Raw genomic sequence first — 16,905 nt, 5'->3', positions numbered from 1 at the left:
GAGACTTGCAGAAATTCCAGTGACCTGGTGAGAGCTCAGGTCCCTGGCAGAGCAGAATGGATGAAAAGCCTGGGGCTAAATTACAGCACTGGGTGCTGAACACAGGAGGGCCAAGCTGTGGTTCTGTCATTGACTCAACTTAAGACCTTTTGCCTGCCCACCGTCTCCCCTTTTCCAGTGTGGAAAATGGGGGCATCTTCCCCCTCCTCTCTGATGGGGGTCAGTGAGTTCATGTGAAACATTCAGGGGTGACAGGAGATCCAGTTCTGCTGCAATACAGTCTTGTTGATTATCACAACTGTGTTAATGAGTCTCCAAGAAATCCTGTGTATGTGATGAGAACTTCTGGGCACAGGTGATTGATGAGATACGAGCCTTTTACTCTCCTCCTTATTTGTTTTTTCAATCAGTAAGGATGACCCTGATCTCGGCCATGTTTCTTCTGGTTCCCATGGAGACCACTGCTCATAAAGGGAGGGATGTTCCCTAGCAACCATATCTGCTCTCAGCCTTCATTCTACCTCCATAGCTGGACTTCAGCCAGACCTGCCTGCTTTGTACTAACCACTGTGGCACCATGTCAGGGATCATGGACCAGGTGAGAGAGGTAGTTATAGAAGAGGCTTTGCCTCTTGTTAAATTCTGGATCTTTTTTTTAAAACAAAAAGACAAAAAAAAACCCCAAAACCAAAAAAAACGCACCAAAACCAAAAAAGATCCAATGTCAGTTTAATGCCTGTGGGGTTTCTCAGGTCTGGAAGGTCACCAAAATCTTGTATTTTGGAGGCCTGGCTGTATTTTGGAGGCAGGCATATGAGACCATTCTTGACCACATCTGGTGGCTGGTGAGAATGGTGTACCAATTCCTACACCTGCCTGAGGAGGTTAATATTCTGCCTGGGAAAGACAGTTCCATCTTTCCTCGACGGCTGCATGTCAGGAAAGCCAGAGTGTTAGGTATGCTAAATGTACATTTTTGGGACATTTTTAATTCAGAAAGAAAGATCAAGTTTAATCATTTTTAGCTCTTTGATCAAAATATGTCTTCTCTGGTATGTCATCTGTTGTCCCTCACAGAATTGGCCTAGCAGAGGAATAAGTAGGCATAGTTCTGTGTCTTCTGTTATCCAGGAGGATGGTAGAAGGGCTTAAAGTCTTTCTTGGCATCAAGGTGTAAGAGTCTCAGAGTGGTGCTTTGGCTTTGGACCTTCAGGCTTAAAAGTAAAATGAAAATAAGGAATAATAATAACATCATATACAGTTACAAACTAGAATAGTAATAGTTGGCTTCAGTGTAATAGTCTTCAGTCTCATTTTGTCCAGGAGGAACTGGGGAAATGAAAGTTATCAATGAATGGGATTTGGGAAATGAGCACATTGCCTCATTACACAGAAATTCTGTTTCTTTGGAAGAAATAGGAGAGGAGGAACTTTTACACAACAGACTGGAAAGTTCTTTCCGCTGAATATAGTAATAATAACAGACATGGTTTTGTTTTAAGTAGGAGGTGGGAGGTAACACAGGAGTTTATTTAGCAACACAGATTCCTGCAGTTTGTTCATGTGTAAATGTTTGGCTCTTCTTTAAAAAGAATGAAAAGCGATACAGAAAAGAAGCAGCTTGTGCCCTGTGAGTCAGGACTAGCTTCCTCTCGTCATCTCTTGTGGCCGCCCTGTTCTTTTTGTGGGAGAGGTTCTGTCTCAATACATTTGCAGAGCGCACAGCACTGATTCCTGGAGTCTGATTGATACAGTAACTTCAGCTTCAAGATCCCAATGTTGTACTAGACGTGCTGCTGCAAAGTACTGGCATAGTATAAAACAGAAGCTGCTGGTTCAAGTCAGCCCTGGTGAGTTGACTTTGAACTGGTAGGCTTCCTACACGTGGTGTCTTCATTCCAATAACTAGCTCAGGAGCAGAAGGTAAGCATATATGTCATGTCATGAGCTAATTTGACAAATGCAGCCATATATCCCTACCTGATCCAGATCCCATTTGTACTGATGCTAGTGCCAGCAGGCTCACAATTACCATATTCACCGCTGTGGGCCATGGCTTCAGTTGTAACCTGTCACAGGCTGCACATGGGCTAAGCCTCTAGGATCCTGCTGAGATGAGAAACAGACCATCAGCAGGACATGACTGAGGGTTTCACAGACATTCCCTCTGCAGGAAAGGCATGAGCTTCCTCCTATTGCAGGAGGCAGTTTGCAAAGGCTGGGAGTTGGATCAATCACATCAGCAGGACTAGCAAACAAACAGGATGGTCTGTGCCAGAATCAGGGAAGAAACCCTGTCTCTCTTCCTTTGCACAGACAGCATTGCACAGGCATTTTATATTTATCACCTCCTCTCCCCATTTTTTGTGGCCTTTGATACACTAAGAGAAGGAACTGTTGTAATTGTACAGTACATGACAGATCTGACAACTCTGGGTGCTATAGAATAAAAAAAAATACCACATTTTCACTAAGTTTATTTCCATTTTGGCTTCTATCTGCACAACTGCATGCGAAAACTTTAGCAGCTCAGTATTCCCCAGAAGCACTGGTTGGCCGTGTCCTAGGCAGGCTGTCCCATGAGTTGTTAATGTGAAATCCTGCAGGACTTCTGTGCTTGTTTAACCTGAGAGGATTGTGGGTTGTAGGAACAACCGTGCAGGCAGGCAGGGACAGCTCTATCTTGATCTAGGATGGTGTATAATACATTTGTGTGAGAATAACCTAGGTCATCTAAAGATAAGCAGGACCACTGTCCCTTTCCTTCCTGTCTCTGAGCCTGACACAGCCTTTGTTTCTGTTCCAAGGGTGTGCTAGAAGTTCCAACTTCCCCTGCACCTGATGTGGCAGAAAGTGACTTTTTTCTGGCCAACAGTAGTTTGGGTAAGCAAGATGGCAGAGAAGCTCTCGCTCCTTCAGAGCTTGCTTTGCAGTACAGCTTGTGAGGCTGTGTTTCATTCCCTCCCTCTCTTCATGCCATTCAGATTTACATGTACCTCTGTGGGTGAAAACTACTCAAACAGGGATCCTGTTGATCCAGGCTGATGGGTTAAAATCCACTTGCCCCAAGTGTGTCTTCCTTCACTGGTGGATTTGTCTCACTGTCTTGTTGCACAAGGACAGTAAGCCACTGATGTGCTGTAAACTCATCAGCAAATACCGATGAGCCACAGAGACTATAAGAGCGTGTTCGTGTTCATGAGAGTGATCATGTCTTGGAGTGGCCTTTACACATAAAAAAACACAGACCTTTGTGTGCATGTTTGACCACAAGATTTTTACTTCCACAATTCTGTGAATGTTCATCTCTCAAGAGCATTTAAGACTCCTCAGGAACCTTCACCTGGTTCAGCAGGAAGATTGGTATAATGCTGCTACGTTGTTGGGTTTTTTCTCTTTTCTCTCCCTGTTTGGGATCTTTAATGTTTCTGGTTTTGTCTGACAATGACACCATGACACGTCCAGTTGTTTCGAGCTCCATTTATGGCACCATCTGTCATTAAAACAAGATCAAATTCACCGAGTTAATGTTTTTGTCTTTAAGTGGAACCTGAGAAAGGGAAAAAGGAGCATCTTCCAGAAAGTTTAGGTCCCAGCAGAGAGAGAATGTCCCAAAGGAGCTCCAGCAGAGCCTCCTGGAAGATCTCCAAGGGCCCAGTGGCTCAGGGAACAGCACAGAATTCCACATCTGTTAAATCCCAGGCATCTCCTTTTGCAAAGTGCATTCAGACTGAAAAAGGGAGCAAACAGAGTCTGCAGGCCAAAACTCCCCCCATACAGAGTGCTCATTCAAGAAGCCTTGAAGACAAAAGAGAAGATAGTTCTGCCACTGAAGACCTAATAGTGGGGCATAAGCCAAGAGAGAGGAACAGCACTTACCACCTGTCTGCAATGTCCAGGCAGAGGGAAGCAAAAGACACCAAATCTGTCTCAAATGCCAAAGAACCAGTAGCAGGCCAGCAGCAAACACTGAGGTCTAGAGGGCCTGGATCTTCCCAGAAGACCATCACAGCCAAGAAGATCTGCAGCAGATTAAGTGCCAAAGAGTCCTTAGCATCATTAAAGCCAGATATGAAAGCAGAATGGAAGCTCCTGGAAAACAGAAGCAGTTTAATCCGTGCTAATAACAAATATAAATTTGCCAGTGCAGCTGAACTTACCAGCAATGAAGAGGTATTGGAGGAAGCTATTTCATGTGTCCTTTGTGGCAGGTTGAAGGCTGGTTTTATGGTGTAGCAGGGTGCTGAGCAGGTGGGATATTAGCAGTATGTTAAAGCAGTTTTCTAGAAGACATGTAAAGGGATGGGTTTGGGCTTCACACTACAGGGTAGTGACACATTCTGCAGACAGCCTGTCTCATGTCTTTTTTAATTTTGTTTTTCCATCCCCCTTTCATTTATAAGGTTGCTGCAGCCATACAGAGTCCCAACCCAGCAAGGCAAAACAGTGTGGTACCAGGACCCAGTCCAGGGCCCAACACCACCATGCCTTTCTAATTCCCCTGCTTTTTACCAGTCCTACTTGTCCCATGCAGTTTCAGTGCCTACAGAAGCCACTGAGGGAGACTCGAGGACAGACCCGGGTATGCAGGGGTGGAGATGCCAGGAGTTTGCTACACTTGAAGAGTGTAGACTGACAGTGGTTCCTTGTTCTTCGTGTTTTCAGGAACAGGGAGCTCTGTGCAAGGCAGCATTGATCATGGGACAGAAGAGAATCAGTGAGCGTACTGAAATGCTAAAAAACTCCTTGAACTCTACGTCGTCTGCTGATTACAACCAGCTGGGTTTTAACCTGAGGTCAAATATTTTCCAAGGTGAGGGGACACACTTAGATATGCCTGACCTTCAAAGCTGTTTCTGTCTACACTTTGCCAGGGCTCAGGTCAGCCACACTACTTTGGGTAGAGATCTGACTGTTGGTGACCCTTACTTTCTCCTCTTATCCCTTCTGTCCTTAGTCACTGCTTTTCCAGGCTGCAGTGCTTGAGGAAATGAAAGCTAGAGCCTCCCTTTCTATATATTCTAGCCCTCTCTTCTCTCATCTTTCACCCTTTTTTTTTTTCAAGGTGTGAAAAATGAAGGTGGATCATGACCACTGTTCTCCATGTTCAGAGATGTCCAAATGGGCACTATTTGCCATTCAATGTCCCCTGTCATCTCCAGTCCCAAGTTACCTCTGATTCCAATATTGACATTATTTCAAGACCTTTAGAGATGTGGGGCTCTGAAATGTCTTCACCAAAGCTCTGTTTCCAAGGTCCCCAGGCATCCCTCCAACTAAACACATATTGGGAATTAAGCATTCATCTCATTCTTGTTACCATCATGTCCAAGATACTCCAGAATAATTGTCTCCGATTCCAGTTTCTCATGTACCAGCATGAGACATTCACTTCCCTTATACAGTACATTCCATTACGAGACCTTGTGGGATATTGAAAACTGCATTGTCCTGGGTTTGTGCAGTCGCACAGAAAGGAAGAACATCTTTCCCCAGGGAGCTCAAAATCATTATTATCAAAGAAAGAGTACAATAAAAAGGAAGATGATGAGGAAAGGATAAGAGATTAAAATAAAGCCCCCTCAAATGGCTAAAAGTCAAGAGGGGATAAAAGAAGTCACAGTTGGGAGCTATTTGTTACATATTAAGGCAGAAAAAAAGCTCAGGAAGGCCTGGAGTGGTAAGATGGTGCTTTTCATGGAGCTGTGCTGTTGAATAGGAAGTTACTCAAATGAATGAGTGGGTTCAACAGGAGGTAAGTGGCACTTGTCTAAAGAAAGGGCACTGGGATACGGATAAAAATGATACTTTGTGGCACCCTCTGTGTTGTGTCCCATACTTGAGGATGAAAAGCTGGTAAATTGACAAACTCCCCCCGGGACATTCTGAAGCTAGCACCTAGCCACACACCTGATCAGAGGTATTGCAGTCAACACATGCCTTTTCTTGAGAACTTGGAACTGCTGGTGTTGCTCCCCTGCTCAGTTCAAGGACTGCAATAGGGTGGTTTCTGTGTACAGTTCCTTATTTGCTGTTCCTTGTAGGTGGCCCACTGGAGAGCCGAAGCTTGATGAAAGATTCCTACACCCCTGATATAATTCAGAAGGCAATCAGGGATCCCAAGAATTGGCACGGAAGGAGGACTGATGAGCTAGGTGTGGCTTCTGCCAGGAAAAATAGATCGCTGACTTCCTGAGATGGGTGCTGCTTCTGCCAAGGACAATGGATGGGTTTGGGCAAAGGTGCAGGGGGACTAGAAAATGCCATTTTCACAAGAGAGGAGCTCTACAGCTGGAAGAATCCTTGACGGATGATAGCATTAGAACAGAGGCTGTAACTGTACTACGATTTGCCTTTACAGGAAAATGGCATCAGAAAAATGCCCTAAATCTTAACATGCAGAAAACATTGGAGGACAAATACGGGAAGAAAAAAAGGCAAGCCTAAGAAGATGGAGGTTGAGGATTGGAGTGCATTCAGCAAGAGATCTTTTTCCTCAGCCATCTAGTAAACCTCCACCTAAAGCACGAACCCATTGCTTGCTAGTTGTCTGTGTTGCCATTGCTCTCTTCCCCTCTCAGTTAGGGTGTCTTTGGGGAGAGTAATGCAAGATAAATCTGAATGTGAATGCAAAACAAATCCCTTTCTTGGTCACTGTAAGGCGGGGCTGATCAGTGTGTGAGGCACACACCCTCACAGAGGGATGTGCTGGTGAAAGGAGGCCGTATAGAAATTCATCTGCTAAGCCCGTAAGGTGGAGCAGGACCTGTGAGCAGTGTAAAAGGGTGATGGTGGGAGGTGGAAGGAGGTGTGCAGGTGCGTGTGTGTGTGCAAACTCATGTTTGCCAGAAGGTTCACAGTACTTTGACAGCTGCCCCAGCAGTCCAGAGAGAAGTACAGAGGATGCACTGGGAATGAACCAGGCTTGCCCAAGGACCTGAATGCTGCCTCTCTCTCCCCACACTGAAGGCTGTGAAACTCCCACACATGGAAGCTTCAGAGCTGTGTATGGATAGCAGCTAGACACACCAAGCACAGGACCAGCTCCCTATTGGTGTTTCCAAGGTGAATTCAGGGACTCTTGTGAGAAAGGCACAAACCAGCATCCACGCAATAACCTGGGCACAACTCTGTATGATTGGTACCAGATGTCCACATGGGGTAGGAAAGGAGGGTTCTCTGCCCACCACTCTAGTTTTGTTGTTTAATCTGCCACATGGAGGATTTCAGGCAAAGCTCTTACACTGGCAGGGAGCGGCACGAATGGGCAAAAACAAATGGAACCTCACCTGAGGAGGCATCAGGGTATTCACTAAAGCCCGCACTATTTGTAGGCCAAGCCAATGCAAAAAAACACAGCTTATCCCACCTAAAGGGAATAGGAAAGCTACAAGAAGCCCCAGGACTTCTCCAATTTGCAAATCGCCCCACAATGTGAATGGACCCTTACCAAAGCTCTCATAAGCCCTTTCCCTTGGTCAAAGCTAAGTAAATGTCTTTCAGAGAGAAGCATGTGCTTCCAGCACACAGTCTGCACAATCTGAAGTTCAGGAACTGTACCTGGACAGTAAGCAAGGACCACCCAAGGGCTTGAATGATGCAAGACACGTAGGGTCTTCAGGGCTTCCTGATGTGTTTTTCTTACAGTATTTAATGGGCCTTATTGCAGGATCCAGCCTTCCATCTCCAAAGCACAGCAGTTTGGAGCAGCAATCACAAAGTACATGTCTGGGAATGGTGGTGCCCTGATCTTTCCTGTCTGTTCCCAAGCTTTCAGTATTTTAAAAGATTATTGCCTGCTCCCTTATATGAACTGTTTTGGGGCAGAATTAGGGTTGTTACTTCACTCTTCATCAGCTGGGGATTAGATAACAATATGCTGACTTCATAAAATAGTGAAGGAAGTTAAAATGTAACTAATGACAATCATTTTCCACCACCAATAATTAACTGTTTGGAATTCGGATGTTTCTGGGCACATGTCCAAGTCATTCAGATTAATGAGACCGGCCAAATGGCAGCTCGTAGAATCTTCCCTGTGGGTTTTCCTTGTACATCAGCACCAAGTGGCTCCTGCCTGACCACACATCACTCTAGCTTCAGCTGAACAGCACAGCTCTGTAGGAACACCCTGTTCCCAGTGTTGCATCCAGCAGTGATGACCAGCATGACTCCAAGTACATAATAAATGCTGTCTTCAGAGACTGCAGCAGCTCCTAGTCCAGAAAACATAGAACTGAACAGAAATCTACTGACATTGTTTGGCATTCTGAAAGCGAGCAGTTCAGGGCACAGTTAGCTAATACACAAAACATAATGTGGGCTGAATCAGCACACAGATTTACAGGTCTATTTCTAATAGACATTAGGGCAGGCAGACTGCAGGATTATGGTACAGCTTGCAGCAAATGCCCTTTGCTATCCATGAAAGGCTTATTAAGAGGCTACATCAGAAGGGAAACAGACTGAAAGGGCTTGTTGGTGCATCACTACACTTTGCCACAAACTGTGTTGTTTGCCTCCTGCAGTGGAGCAGAGTCACTTTGTACACTTTTTACAAATCAAAATATTTTTATAAGCACTTCAGTGGTACAAAACAGTTGGCATTGTCTAATGCACTCAAGTGGGTGACAGCTGTTTGATGCTAAATGAACATACATGTGGCAATCCCCCTTCATCTTCTTTGCTTTGCCAAATGTTACAGCTCAGCCAGGGACAAAGACTTTCTGATAGGTGACACACAGAAAGCTGCGGAGATCACTGAGGTGATAGCTTTCAGTGAGGCAGTGAAGCTCCTGGGAAGAATCAATACCTGAACTCTCTGCGTGCTGAACGGGCTAGCCAGCACCTTGGCAAGGAGCATTACCCTGCATGGCCCTCTGTTGGCTACAGTGCTTTGGGTATCCAAACATGCGTATTTAAAGCCAGCTTTGGAATCTTCGTAGCATGTCAGATGCAGTTAGACAAGAACAGGGCTGAAAGAAACACTTGCTGCAGCTGAAACCTCCCTTCTACCCATTCCTCTGGTCTCAGCAGTTCATTCCTTCTTGCTTGTTTTGTGCTGGTGCTGACACTTCCCTGCCCACCTCTGAACTGACTCAACTTGAAAAACCAGCAGAAAAATCAATAGAGAAAAGAAAAGCAAAGTTTAACAGGTTAACAAATTAAATTTTCTAAGCAAGGGATCTTGTTGCAGGCAAGGCAATGAGTGATGGGGTATGCAGATGTTGAGGAAGAGGAGTGGAAAGGGAGTGGAGGGGGAAATGGCCTTTCACTGCCTTTTTCACGCAGTGAGAAATCATTTGCCTCCACTGTATTGTCTCACAGAACTCAGCACTGTGCAAGACAGGTAGCCTGTATTTAAGTTTTTTTACAAGGTCTGGTCATTGGGTGGCAGCTCTGAGCCAATGTTTTTATCTGACAGGACAGAACTTGGAAAAAAAATGGGTTCTTTGGTTTAGCTAAACCGTTCACCGAAATAGCTGTGTAAGGACTGTTTCAGTCATCTATAAACAGTCAATGCACTTGAAATAAAGATAATCATTAGCATTTTGAAGTAGAAGAGACCAATTACATCCAAGCTTCTGCAGCACTCTCCTCATACCTTCTGGTTATCCTTGCAGTAAAGGGTATTTCCCAGCTGAGGCTTACACATCCCTGCAGTTGAGGCACAGATCATTTTGCAGGATATCAGTTTTACTAAAGATTTCCTGTTCTCTAGCCAATCTTTTCTTTTTTTTTTTCTTTTCATTTAACCCTCTGACTTCTGCCTGTCATCTCATGCTGTCCTGAATGATTCCAACCTTTGGTATCACCACTACAAATGATTTTGAATGGTTCATTAAAGAAATAGAAATAGTAACAACTGCAAGAACAGGAGGTAGTCACTGCAAGAACCTTTTCCAGAGTCTTCAGCCTGCTGTTAAATTCAATCCTTTATGCTGTAAAGCTTACACTGAAATAAAACTTAAATTGAGAGCTACATTTATCCTGAAGTAAGTCCAGTGCTCCTAAAATAATGGAGTACTTGCAGTATCCTGCCTGTAATGGGATAAAAGAGAATTCCAGCCTGCTTGGAGTAGCTAGAGATCACAACAAAGAGGGAACAAGTGAACTGACCAGTGGATTTCACTCTTGGGCACTAGGGTTGAAATACAATTGTGTCTTAAGTTTAAAGGTATTTAAAACCCTTATCCATCAAGAGAGAATAGTGTTCTGAGGGGTAGGAATTACCTGTGGTGTGTTCCCCTTGACAGCGATAGAGCAAAAGAGCCCTGGAGCAAGAAAGTAAAAAAACTAAAAACCAAACCAAAACCCAAATGGCATGTTCCCCAGGGCTCCCTTTGGGTTGTGTTTGTCACAGACTCCCCTCCAACAGCACCAAGGCTTCGTGGGCTGGAGCTGCCAAGAACAGCGACCCCATATCAGAGCTGGGATCATGCACTTGGAAACAGCAGGAGAGGTTTCAGAACAACATCTCCTTACAGATGGGCAATGGCCTCCCTCAGCTCTGGGCAAAACTGGCATGGGCTCCATTACCAAGAAGCTTTCAAGTTCTATGGCCGATTTTCATCAACAGACCTACCAGTGTTTATCTGAGTTGCCATTTTATCCCTTTTAATACAATTCCTTTTCTTTTAAACCATTGGATTCATTGCTCTTGAGCAGAAAAACGGATTATCCAAGCTCATTAAGTGCCCAAGAAAAAATAATTCTCTTTTCCTATAACCTCAGAGGCTTGAACTGAAATTGATTACCTATTTTTAGAAAGGAGCCCTAGCTAAATCTGGCTTCTTACTCTGCCAATCATACCTATCAGGGGAATGCGAAGCAAATCTATCTAAATGCAGGTACATGGGAATTATGGCCTGTCCCTTTTACCAAATACATTAATGTAACTAAGAAAGGGGAAGGGTTGCTTGAGGTCTTTTGCCATGTTGGACTAGAGGCTGGAGAGGAGAGGTAGCCTTTGTAGAAAGAAAATGGGATTATAATGGTGTCATTTTTCAAATTTTTGTCTTGGTTATCTAAGACCCCTACAACTACAGCAGGCTTTTCTGAATCTCAAAGCCGGCTTCTTTCCTTTCCACAACAGCTTTCTTTAGTAGTCCAAAGATCTGAATGACCTCAATGTTCTGTGCATTGTCTTGCTTGCCACCGATGGATCCATCAACATGTGCAGACTATCTGATCGTTTTAGTGGATCTCCAAAACTTATTTACTTGGTGTGGGGGGTTGAGCTTGTCTAGCTGCCAGGTGCCCACCAAGCTGCTATATCACTCCCCATCCTGGACACAGCCTAATCTGGTACAGTCATGTCCATGCTGCCCACTGGGAATGGTTGCTACCCTGTGCTATCTCCCAAACTGTGCCAGGTTGTTATTTTGGAGAGCACTAGTTGGCACAGGCCAAACCGTGGAAGGGACAGTGCGGACAACAAAGCAGTGCAAGCAGTTACAAGGCAGTGCTTGCTACTACAGCTTGGCCCTAATTTATTTAGCAGTATAGACTCAGGCAACATGACTGCTAGCATCAGCATTTGTGCAGCTCTTGAGCTTTCAATGATATTTTGCAGTTAGGTCTTCAAAGAGCGCCTGTCTCTTATAAGCACTGAATGTGAAGCTAGACAAAGGGAGAAAACAAAGATTTCAAAGAAGTATCAAACATCTTTCCTTCACATGTCTTACAAAAGTGTATATTAGAGCTGATCCTCTCTCTAAGAGGCAGGTAATTATCATGAAACCCAAGAGTCAATTTAATTTGTGTCAGCCTTCTCATCTGGTCTGCAACCTAGGATAGTTTCCTAACAGAACACTATGGTCACCTGCTCACTCTGTCTTTGAAGACCTGACACAAATTTGAGGTTGTATGGACAGTTTGGAGCTATTTCTGATCAGCTGCACTCTGGCCAGGACCACTGCAGCTCTTCTTTGTTCTCATTCTGTTTTCAAAGTCGGACTTTGCTTCAAGGAGCAGGAGTATGTAACTTCCAGCGGATGGAGAGGTAAGGGAGTATGTGTATGTTCATGAGAAGGAGATTGTGTTCAGGTGGGCTGGGAGGAATTCAGCCAACAAGATTTCCACCCGGTTAGGCCAATGCCTTTTATTCAAACCTATTTCCAAAGGAAATACAGAGGAAGAAAGGAAGCAGGTTTCTATCGTCAGATTTCCAGCCGGTAAAGTCAAGATCTGCAGCTGCAGCGATTAATTATGATTTCCATAGATGCTTGGAAGATATACACAGATTTAGGAGATACACAGGTGAAAATGCTTTTTTCCTCCCCATCGCAATGGGTGATATCCATTCACAGCCTGCTCTTACCCCGTGGTTAGTAAGGAATCTTTCAAGAGAAGAGTAGGGAGTGGGCTGCTTGCTGACCCATCCAGCACATGAAAGCAGCTAACTGCTCCACCTCCTCAGAAGTGTTCTGCCCAGTGAATCCTACCTGGTTGCCCGGCCACGGTCTGACAGCTTCCTGAAGAGAGAAAATAGAGATTGTAACACTTCTGAGAAAAGAGAGATCACGTTAAAGCCAGGAAGAACCAGGAGCCATGGGCACAAGAACACTGATAGATGCTTAGGACAAGAATGAGCTTCCAGACATTCCATTGTATAATTAGTTTTACCACTTTATCAACCTGTATTTTAGAAGTAATCTTTCCTAAATAACTTTTATCCAAACAACCTTGCGGTTCTTATTTTTAGGGCCATGCTGTTTCCCTACATAGACACAGTAGAAACATTGCTACAGGCAATCTTTAATAGATTGATGCAGGTTAAAAAAATGCCAATCTTCAAGTATTCCTGGCAGCTTCATACACCCTTGGTTTACTCTAACATTTTCAATCATCTTTTCCCTCCTTTGTCCTTGCTCCTCTTCACATTTCAACCTTCATTCTCTAGCCAGAACAAGTTGAGATCCTTTTTGATCTTCACGAGCATTGCTGCTGTGCTGCAAGGGTGCGGGTGGGACAGCTACCTTGTTAGGTGACCCCAGCTAGCTCGTGGCTGGACCTAACTTCAACCCAGCTAGAGAACGTATCTTTCTACAGAGGCATTTCAGCCATTAACAGTCCGCAAAACCCTACAGAAGGAGCCTGCATGAAAAGTACCATTCTCAGTCTCCCAGGTGAACTCCTCACTCCATTCACTCCAAGGCCCCTTATAATCCAGAGGCGTATTCACCCTTGCACGCATTTTCCCCCTATATGCTGTAGATGATGCCAGCATCTGCAGGGTGAGGATGAAGGGAGGTTCATCATTGCTGATAATTAACTTCTGGGGAGCCTGGGGAGAAGAAAGAAGCACAAACGATGAAGGTGAGAGGAACCATCTCTCCCATTTGCCCAGCAAAGAGAAATCCAGGACCGCTGCACTTTCTTAGAGTCACCTTGTCATATTGGTTGCTTTTCCAGTACTCAACTTCGTATCTCTGTTTTATGAAGCCATATCGCAACGTGTGTTTTATCCACCTCAGTTCGTACTCCCCGTTCTCCGTCACTGTTACTGACACATTTGTAGGCGGCAGCACCTTGACTGGAACACACGGAATGTCTCAGAGCACTTATCAACACACTGGCCCAGCACTCCCTTCCACCACCGTGGATAGCTTCCAGGGAATGAAAACAACATTGTTTTATGCAATGTAAGAAGTCTCAGCTTTTTAACACTTTTTAATTCTCTGCATCTCCATTTTCTAGTCAAATACGATAAACCACTAGACCATTAAGTAACAGAAAATCCATATCCATTAATATTGACGGCACTCCCTGTGTACAGACAAGCACTACAGCAATATTTGAAACATCTCTACCGCTCCAACACACTTCCAGAGATTTTCAGCTCTCTTGGAGCTACCACCTGATATTTTCACCCACTGCAGGAGTTCTCCCAGCTGTGCTTTGGGCAAAGCAGCACCAGTACCTGCAGATACACGCAGATGGAGATGTTTCACCTGGAGCACCTCACTCAGCAGAAGAGTCCTACCTCAGCCGGTGCTCCAAGGGCCGCTGCACAAACCCACATGTGCTCCACTGGTGTTGATGGCAACACGTGGTGGTGGAGAGCAAGAGCGAGGCAGCCTTCTGTTGTTGGGGGAAAGGAGGGAGAGCAGGGAGGGAGGAAACTGGGGAGTTTGGAATATGCACACTTAAACATTTTATTCCAAAATAAGTGTATCCTCCTGGAAGGGGAAGCAGCTTCAAATCTATTTTGCCCTTTTCCCACAGGCTCCCGTGAGAACGTGATTCAATTCCATTTGGGAGGGATTCAGGGCAAAATCAATTCCAACTCAAAACCCAAGCGCAGCGCTTTCTCTTCATTGAAGAATAAATCTTTGCATTCCATTTCGCACAAATGGTATTTACTGGGCAAGTCACTTGCAAACAGAAAGAGACCTACTTCTGCCTCACCCAAAACAACATTTGTTGCACCTCCTCATGGCGCCCGAGAAGGGAAAGGCCGTTCATTTGCACAACCTTTACCACAGGCTTTACACATTCATTTGCACAACCAAACCAGGGCAGCTCAGCCCCTCCGCTCTTACCTCCCAGGACTCCCACTCCCGCTTGTAAGTGACTTCATAGTCCAGTGCCTTTCCCAGCCCTTGGATTCCATCAGCTGCTCTCCAGGTCAACAAGAAGCCTCCTGATCTCGTCAAGCTGACTGAGAGGTTTTGAGGTGGGAGGGTCTGAACTGAAAGGTGAAGGCACAGCCCAGGAGATGAGATAGTGAGGACAGGGGAAGAAAATTCCTAGGTGATGTTCTCTGACTGAAAGAATCTGGATATTTAACAATTTTCCTGACTTGTTACAAATAACCCATGGGGTTTTTGACCACAAAGTGCAAACTCTACAAGGCCTAGGATGAACAGAAGGTGAAAGTAGAGAAAGTGGTGATGTTGTGCAGCTTTATAGCAGCTTTGTGAAAGAATATGCTGTAATGCATGCAGAGCATGTTGCTGAAACAGAAGGTTTTTTTGATGTCTTCACCCAATCCCAATTAAGGCACTAGTTAGCTGGCAGGTCTACCCCATTTTTTTCTATTGTAGTCACTGAAGGTGGACTCAATGCAGGTTTTGAATGTGGTAGTATGTCCTTAAAGCCATTTAACTTCATTCTTACTTATGCTTCAGGTTTTGGGGCTGACCCTAGATATTCAATACACTAATCTAAGAAACAAATACTCAAAAATAGAGACAAGACTTAGTGGTTTGTCTCCACCATTCTGAAACAAGTAGAGATTTAGCTTTACCTGCAGTGTGAAGTCAAATCTGAAGTTGTAGTTTTCTTGATCATGTGCATGGATCCAGTGCATCATGAAGTTCTGGCAGTGAGCGTGGTTTCCAGCTTTGTGGGACCTGCAGGTCATTTCTTTGTTCCTGGAAAAAAAGCATGACTATCTGAATAGGGTGTTGCTAGATGGCCCAAAGAATGGTTTGTAAAATCCTCCCTACATGCTATTTTATTCTGTTTCTAAATCAGTTTACCACTGCGTTATGTCAGTATACTCCTGTATTTCATTAAATGACATGAATAAGTTCTCTAATACCAAGCACATCTGCTTTATTTTCTGTTTCTTTTCTCAAAGGAAGATGCACTCACCGTAACTGTCTTTGACTGGTAGGTATCTGGGCCCTGAGCACAACCTCTCTCACACACCCCCTGCAAGGGGTTTGGTTACCCATGCTCAAGGCTGTCTAAGCCAGAATCAGCCTGACTTGGGGCCTCCCCACCTTCGCTCAGAAGCTGCTTTTAGTTTTAGGCTCCTGCCTTTGGTCCTTGCCTCTGCTATGATGCTGCCATGTCTGTGCCTGGTGATACACGTTGCTGATTGTGATCCATGGAACTGACTTCCTAGCTTGACCTTAAATCTGCCAAGTGAACAGGGACTTCCTTGGTGATCTGGATGGGTCCTGATCCTGGTCACTCTCACTGTTCTGCTTTTCTTGTTACTGTGGGATTACACCATTGCCAATGAGGTCAATGCCTTGCTGTCACCCTCAGCTTCTAGCTCACCTTCCCTCAGCAAGCAAAGTTTGCCACTTCCATAACAGTAGGGTTGGCAGTGTACATGTGTACGTATGTCTGTTATGCTGTACTTACACTAGAGAAGTCAAAAAAGGCAAACCAAAGAAACAACTAAGAGTTGGGACAGAAGTTTTGTGAGGACTGTGGAACTGCAGTCCTCTTAAAAAAAAAATAATTCCATGCAGATGCTGTGCAGTCCTTTGTGTCACAGGAACACTTCTGTGGTTTGTAGACTTCAATCCACAGCAAACTGCTGTAGAGGAATGAAGGCAGTGTGTTGATTAACATTGATAATATGCAGCTGTGGCCTAGCTACGACGGCAGTGGGTTGGTTGACATGGATGATGTGCAGCTGTAGTTCATTCCTGCTACATGGTTAAATAGCTCTGAGGGGTTGGGGTTGGGGGTCTGGACTTAGCAGAGACAAGAAGCAGTGTGGTCTGGCCTCTGGAGGATGGAGAAACAGCCTGGACCATAGAATGTGACCTGCAGTAAAGCCTTGTTGCAGCTTGCTAGTTTTGCTTGTGCTGTAACAATTGGTGCCCTGTGCGAGGAAAACTGATCGGGACTCTAGCTGTGACAAACTGCTAACATTTGGTATGTGATTCAGTACTATAGGGATTGTAAGGAGCACCTTCTCCTTTGATTTCAACAGCTGTCAGGTTAACTCATGAATGAATCCTACAGCTCTTTCTGAAAAATAAAACCAAGATAACTTCTTCCTATTTTCATATGTTTTTTTCTCTCCCTCCAATCTCTTTGCTGTTTCCCACTTCATTTCCTGCTTCTATTATTTTCTTCTTCCTCTCTCTTCCTCCTTCTCTGTCCCTTCCTCTCCTTCATACTCTGCAGTTTGACTGTTCTGTTTTCTTCTGA

At 44.7% G+C, this 16,905-nt stretch overlaps 1 protein-coding gene and 1 long non-coding RNA gene across 4 annotated transcripts; one reads left to right on the top strand and one right to left on the bottom strand.

Moving 5' to 3' along the window:
- Positions 1-32: 32 nt before the first annotated feature.
- CIMIP4 (ciliary microtubule inner protein 4) lies at positions 33-12,824 on the top strand. 3 transcript variants are annotated; one of them, XM_080392951.1, is made up of 6 exons: positions 33-598; positions 2,808-2,883; positions 4,404-4,582; positions 4,666-4,813; positions 6,045-6,155; positions 6,362-12,824. In XM_080392951.1, exons 1-6 carry the CDS (start codon positions 578-580, stop codon positions 6,445-6,447), a joined length of 621 nt encoding a protein of 206 aa, XP_080249077.1. In that variant the 5' UTR covers positions 33-577; the 3' UTR covers positions 6,448-12,824. The 3 variants fall into 3 exon arrangements, with proteins under 3 accessions (XP_080249077.1, XP_080249075.1, XP_080249076.1); XM_080392949.1 differs by lacking the exon at positions 4,404-4,582 and having other exon boundaries at positions 33-4,173; XM_080392950.1 differs by lacking the exons at positions 4,404-4,582; positions 6,362-12,824 and having other exon boundaries at positions 33-4,173; positions 6,045-6,324.
- A 138-nt stretch (positions 12,825-12,962) lies between these two features.
- Positions 12,963-16,408, bottom strand: LOC308066081. The gene is made up of 5 exons (XR_013929017.1): positions 15,254-16,408; positions 14,547-14,695; positions 13,988-14,085; positions 13,392-13,537; positions 12,963-13,288 (listed from the first exon to the last, which is right to left on the bottom strand). It is a non-coding gene; the product is annotated as an uncharacterized lncRNA (long non-coding RNA).
- Between the last annotated feature and the right edge of the window lie 497 nt (positions 16,409-16,905).

This window comes from Falco punctatus (assembly GCF_963210335.1).
Source record: "Falco punctatus genome assembly, chromosome: 6".
Taxonomy (NCBI): domain Eukaryota; kingdom Metazoa; phylum Chordata; class Aves; order Falconiformes; family Falconidae; genus Falco; species Falco punctatus.
Note: the sequence above shows the minus strand (reverse complement) of the source record. Positions and strands in the feature narration are given on the sequence as shown.